Source organism: Mus caroli, chromosome 10 (genome assembly GCF_900094665.2).
Source record: "Mus caroli chromosome 10, CAROLI_EIJ_v1.1, whole genome shotgun sequence".
NCBI lineage: Eukaryota > Metazoa > Chordata > Mammalia > Rodentia > Muridae > Mus > Mus caroli.
The window spans coordinates 53,157,849-53,163,848 of record NC_034579.1 but is presented as its reverse complement, the minus strand read 5'-3'; the positions used below and the strand labels follow the sequence as shown (position 1 = coordinate 53,163,848).

At 49.6% G+C, this 6,000-nt stretch overlaps 1 protein-coding gene across 1 annotated transcript in view; it reads left to right on the top strand.

The window, feature by feature from the left end:
• Positions 1–1,416: 1,416 nt before the first annotated feature.
• The window catches only part of Edar (ectodysplasin A receptor), a 29,489-nt gene continuing 24,905 nt past the window's right edge, over positions 1,417–6,000 (top strand). Inside the window, exons 1-3 of the mRNA XM_029482305.1 lie at positions 1,417–1,482; positions 2,070–2,192; positions 2,870–3,051. Of these exons, the coding sequence (XP_029338165.1) occupies positions 1,432–1,482; positions 2,070–2,192; positions 2,870–3,051 (356 nt within the window). The 5' untranslated portion in view covers positions 1,417–1,431. The remainder of the gene's footprint in view (positions 1,483–2,069; positions 2,193–2,869; positions 3,052–6,000) is intronic.

The following is a 6,000-nucleotide window of genomic DNA, read 5'->3' as shown; positions in this document are numbered from 1 at the left end:
GACATTTACTGTTCCATGAGGAGGAGGCAGGACAGGAAGGAAACAGGTTCTGAAAGCTGTAAGTTCCAGGCTCATCAGATATGCATCCCACCTGCCTCTCTGCCTGCTTAAATGTACATACACTCTAATTCTAGAACCCAGTCTAAGCAGACTTTAAATCTTGTGGGATCAGAAAATAAATAGACGCCAATGCTCAAGGTCTCCCTGACTTCACCCCACTTGTGCACCCCCTCTCTCCGACGCAAACTTACTTTCCTTATTTTCAATACACAGTCCTTTGGCTACTTTCCTCAGTGTCTTTAGGATATTGTAGGGCCAAGTTCCTACAAGTAGGAAGAAAGAGGAACGACAGGGAAGGTGCCTCCCTATCCAGCATTCTTTTGTGTGCTGTTGGAAATCGCTGGCTCCCAGGACCAACCATAAGAACAAGGGAATGTGGGATAAAGGCTCTAGTGGTTTCCTGAGGACTCAGTTTGTTTTGAGGTTTAAGTCAGTGGTGGATTCTGGAAGGTTCCTAGTATACTCTACTTCTCAAAGAGAATATGCTGTTTGTAATTAGGTTACCCTCCCCCACCCCACCTGGTGCTAACATTGTGGCCACAGTGTGGCATCTAGGGAATCCAGCACATTGTCTCTTGTTAACATGTAGGAAAATTAATACTCATACTCTCAGGTAAAACAGCTTGCCTTGGAAATACAAATTCCCAGTTCACAGTGGAAAAGATGAGCAGATAACACTATGGCAGAGCCGTAGAGAGTAGAGTAGAGTACTAGACGAGAGTACTAGAGTAGTTGGTGAACGTATGTGAATCCTTGCACTATGGCAATGCTCTATACATTAAATATTTTTATGACCTTGGACAAGTCACTTAAGCTCTCCGGCCTTCAGTTGATTCAACTATAAAATCGGGCGGCTAAACTGCATTATCTATCTGACTCATCCATTCTAATGGGCATCCAGAGAGAAGGCAGACCCTTCCAGTGGGCTATGAGAGCAAGGATGGACCAGACTCCAACAGCATCTCCAAGATTCTTCTGGTCCTGCATCCCAACCAGCAGGACCAGCCCAGGGCACCCCATAGTTAAAGTTTACACAAGACCACTCTTCCAATTGAAAAGCATAGTAAACACTGCCTTAAGCTCCCAGCTTAACAGCAGGCCCTAAGTACTCAGCCATCTCTGGGTGTGAGTGTGTGTGTGTGTGTATGTGTGTGTGTTTCTATGTCATGGCGTGATGCTGGTGAGGGTGCCTGAGCTGCCTAAGGGTCGTCAGCCTGGAGCTTATCTTAGAGTCTTGTCTGTTCTTTGGAATGTGCCATTCCCTGTGCTTGTCGGATGGAAAGTTACTGTTATCCACATGACAAAGGTAAAGGCAGCAGGACCACCTGATACTGATGCAGTATGTCTTTTCAGGTGTACTTCCAAGAGATCATGGCCCACGTCGGGGACTGCAAATGGATGTCCTGGCTCCCAGTGCTGGTGGTAAGTCTTTGAGTGCCTGCTCCCACTGTACAGGTCCTCCAGCACCTACAAGCCAGGGGCTTTCCCTCGGGCCACAACCTTCACTAGCTGTCCCACTTCACACTGCCTTAGTCTCGTACACCTAGGCTTCCCCTGCTGTCAAAAGGGCATGAGGACAACAGTACCCTCAGTTCTAATCGGACCGTTATGGGGCTTGTAGATAGAAATGCCCCCTCAATGCTTGTCAGTGATGAGTTAGCCTGTGTGATGGACCCACAGCTGAAAAAGACCAGAAAGCTCTTGTCCTCTGGAGCTCCTCCTGGAGGAGTGGGTTGGGAAAGCATGAGAATGAGGGATGAGCGTCTGTAGCACCCAGATGTCTAGAGACTCAAGAGAAGGGGAAGGTACCTCCTTCATGACCTTAAAAGAATCCAGGGCAGAATGGGTGTGGGGTGGGGATAGGTTCATACAGCCTGCTCAGAAGGAAGTGGTTATAAGGATAGCTGCAGATGGGAGGTATGAGTGGCCAATCCCGATCTCTCTGGGCACTGTCCCCACATAACAGCTTCTTCAGAAGGGGTGGAAGTCAAGCATCCTTTCTGTGGCAGGTGTCTCTGATGTGCTCAGCCAAGGCAGAGGACTCCAACTGTGGTGAGAACGAATACCACAACCAGACTACCGGGCTGTGCCAGCAGTGTCCTCCATGCAGACCAGGGGAGGAGCCCTACATGGTAAGGACCAGCCTGTGCTCACGAGCTCTGGGGCACAGGGGTGTGGACTCACAGCACATTAAACTGGCATTGAGGAGGAAGAGGTCACTAAGGTATACGCACCAGGGCTGGGTGATACAAGCTGCAGAGCCCAATGCACTCTCCAGATGTGCACTCACCAGATGTGCACTCTCCAGATGTGCACTCACCAGATGTGCACTCTCCAGATGTGCACTCTCCAGATGTGCATTCTCCAGCATATTTCTCAGGTGTTCTGAATTCTAGAAAAATTGTTTTTTCCTGACCTGTTGTGCTCACAGTCTGATTGTAAGTGTGGTGTAAATGTTCTCCAGGAACAGGCCATCAGTTCTGAGAAGTGCCCCCCACCCCGTGGAAAGGATAAACACACATGCTCTTTGAAGCACCAGAAAAATGTCTGGGGTGACAGTATCTGGGATTCTTGCAGAGTTCTGAGAAAACTTGGGCTCCTAGCGAGGCACTCCGAGAAGCCAGTGGACCTATATTTAAAGGACCTCATCTGAGACTGGAGGCTGTCACTCAGCATCAGTTGGTAGAGAGGAGGAAGCTTGCAGCTACTGTAGAATGGGCAGCTGAGACTGGAAACAGTGCACCCACCACTGTGCGGTCCACTGTAGTCACGTGTTGTGTGTTCTTATATCCCCTGTCTCCCCGGCCAGTCCTGTGGATACGGCACTAAAGACGATGACTATGGCTGTGTGCCCTGCCCTGCAGAGAAATTCTCCAAAGGAGGTTATCAGATATGCAGGCGCCACAAAGACTGCGAGGGCTTCTTCCGGGCCACCGTGCTGACACCAGGAGACACGGAAAATGACGCTGAGTGTGGCCCGTGTCTCCCTGGGTAAGTGTGGGGGTGTGCCTCCGGGCTGACCCCTGAAGGGTGAGGAACACGGACCCTGTGAGTAGAACCCCACAGGCGTAACAGGCCTTCACAAAGTGTCATGCCCACCTTTGCCACCTTCTCCAGGGAATAACAACAGGATGGGGAGGCTTGTCGCTGCCCATGGCCAGGCAGGCAGCCTTCAGGCACTGCATTTGTGCCTGCTATGGGGCATCGTCATAGAATAGCCTGACTATGATGTATAGCCTTATGTAAAACAAACCGGCTGAACACTTACAATGAAGCATTTTGGAAGGGGAGTAATCTAGTATTTTACAGGAAGGTATTATTTTTGGCATCCTGGGAAATGTGTGGGTAAAAACCTGAATCCTCTGTTATCTGTGCTTTCCACTCTGCTGTGTTATATAGGTCTCCCACCCCACCACCCCACCCCCCAAAAAGCAAAGTGAGAATGCAATTGGTCTGAGAGACAAAAAGATAAAAATCTTTCTGTTTTCCTGATAGAATGCATTAGCAGATTCTGCCTAGAATCAGAAAATTCCCGTCTGGACACCCAATCAATACACACAGCTGTTGCTACTGCCTCCCTCTAGTGGCCCTAGCATAGCATGTTTCTCCAGACTCCCAGATGAGAGAAGCAGGGTGGGAGGAGGGGGAGGAGATAGAAGGCTGATGGTGGGTCGTGGTGGTGGTGGTGGTGGTGGTGGTAGAGGTGGAGGTGGTGAAGGTAGAGGTGGTGGTGGTGGCAGTAGTGGTAATGGTGGTGGCAGTGGTGGAGGTGTGATGGTACGGGTCTGGGTGGAGGTGGTGGTAGAGATGGTGGTGGTTGACTGGATGGTGCTGATGGCCATGATGTGGTGAGCCTAGGGAAGTGGGAGGAGCTAATTCTAGTGGTGAACATTACCTTTTGGGAAGGAAGTACAGAAAGGTCAGAAAGACAACTCCAATGTAAACATAATTGTGTGGTAAATTCACTATTCATCGCACACACACACACACACACACACACACACACACACACACACACACACGGAGAGTTCAATTTCATTATAGAGAAGTATCGTATTTCACAGCGACCCTCGCTGCCTGTGACAATGGTGACCCCCACCCCAGTTTCCCAGAGTTCTATCTTCAGCTCAGGCCACCTCCTGAGCCACAGACTCAGGTATCCAAATATTTGCTAGGCAATCATGTTCAGGTCACTGACATGATTCAAATGTATTTGCCTAGCGAATCTGTGAAACAGTAGAACCTCATCTTGTCACCTTATCCTTCCGTATGCTCAAGAGCAGAGACATCTAAATGGAGAGGAAGTTAGACTACTTCCTTTGAAAAGATGAGAAAAAAATGTGTTTTTATCTGCATAGTTGTTGCAGGTACTGGGTTGTGGGACTCCTCGAAAACCAGCAGCAGCATTAGAACCATGATGGGCTCTAATATGGGTCCCCATACAACTGTAGAAGCACCACTGAGTGACCCTGGGCTTGCCGCTGATTTTGATGAATTCATGTATTCATCGGCTTCAGATTGTTTTTTTCTTGGTTCAAACTTATGATACACAACAAAATGCAGAGCGCCTGGCAGTCACTGTGTAAGGCACACCCATCCCATCGTGCTTCCTTTGGAGGGAAAGAGCCCTCTATGTAAACACCGTTTATGAGCCATGTGACAGCTGGATTATTTCTTTCCCCGGGAAGCAGCAAGCATCTTCAGGGCCTGGTCCTCTGGTTCCCATGGCCTCCGTGAGGAGTTCATGCCAGGGTGTGTGGAGATGCTAGAGGCAGGTGGAGCCAGATGGAAGCATTCTAGCAACCAGCACCGAACTAACTGATGCAGGTCCCCACGCAGAAGGCCAAGTCAGGGAAGGATGCAACAGGGCTCAGTGACAGCAGGATCCTTTGGACAGCGTCAAGGGAAATGGCTGAGGAGTGAATAGCCTGGGACCTAGGGAGTAAGGACCTCAGTATGGAGAGCAGAGGAGCTAGGACAGAGGCCCTGGGGTGGCAAGAGTCTCAGGGATGCCCAGCAGGTAGATGGGGGTGCAAGGTGAAGAATAGGTGCAGAAGACTCACTGGTGTCTGCCCTCCCTGGGCCAGTGTGGATAGTTACAGATGTTGAGATGTCAAATACAGGAGGAAGAAGGATTTGAAGAATACAGGAGGAATACAGGAGGAAGAAGGATTTGGTGGGGATGTGGAGACAGGTGGCAGCCAGATGTAATAAACATCTGTGGGACACCCAGACCAAACTCACCCATGTGGGTGGATGGAGAGGTGTGAGATTCAATGTGAGTGATGAGTATTAGTCACACTAGAACCATTGGTCCAGATGGGATCCAAGAAGCAGCCTCACAGTGCAGGGAGCATGGGCCAGTGCATGCTGAAGCTCCCGAACCCACACGCCTAGCTCTCAAGCCACTGTAGGAGAGCCCCGTAACAGCACCCCATCAGGGGTCCATGAAGCAATTGTCATCCTGTTCCAGATTATCAAAAAGGGGCAGTGACTGTATGCAGCTGCTCCACTACCAGGTAGAGCCATAGAGACTTTTTAGCTAAAACAGACATGCTGCCTGGGACCATGCAGTGACTGTATGGCTCAAGTCAGATGCCAGCTAGTGCTTAAGAGCTGACCAGAGAGCCATGGAGACAATTTTCCTGGTCCCAATATTTACCAGAAAGCATCCAATCCCCAAAACAGTTAACAACAGTAGTGAGCCTGCTTTCTCTAGACGCTTCAAGCAGATGCCATTTACAGAATGAGTGTTGGGGCTGTATGGATTCCAGAGTCATGTTCCCACCCTGAATTCTTAAGTTCTCTCTCTGTTCTGTGCAACAGTAACTTTAACTTCAATACTTGGGACAGATCGAGGTTTGGGAGCGAGAGAGGGGGCCTATGTTTATCCCTGTCCCGGCATGCATTACATCACTCTACAAACGTGGAGTAGGTTTA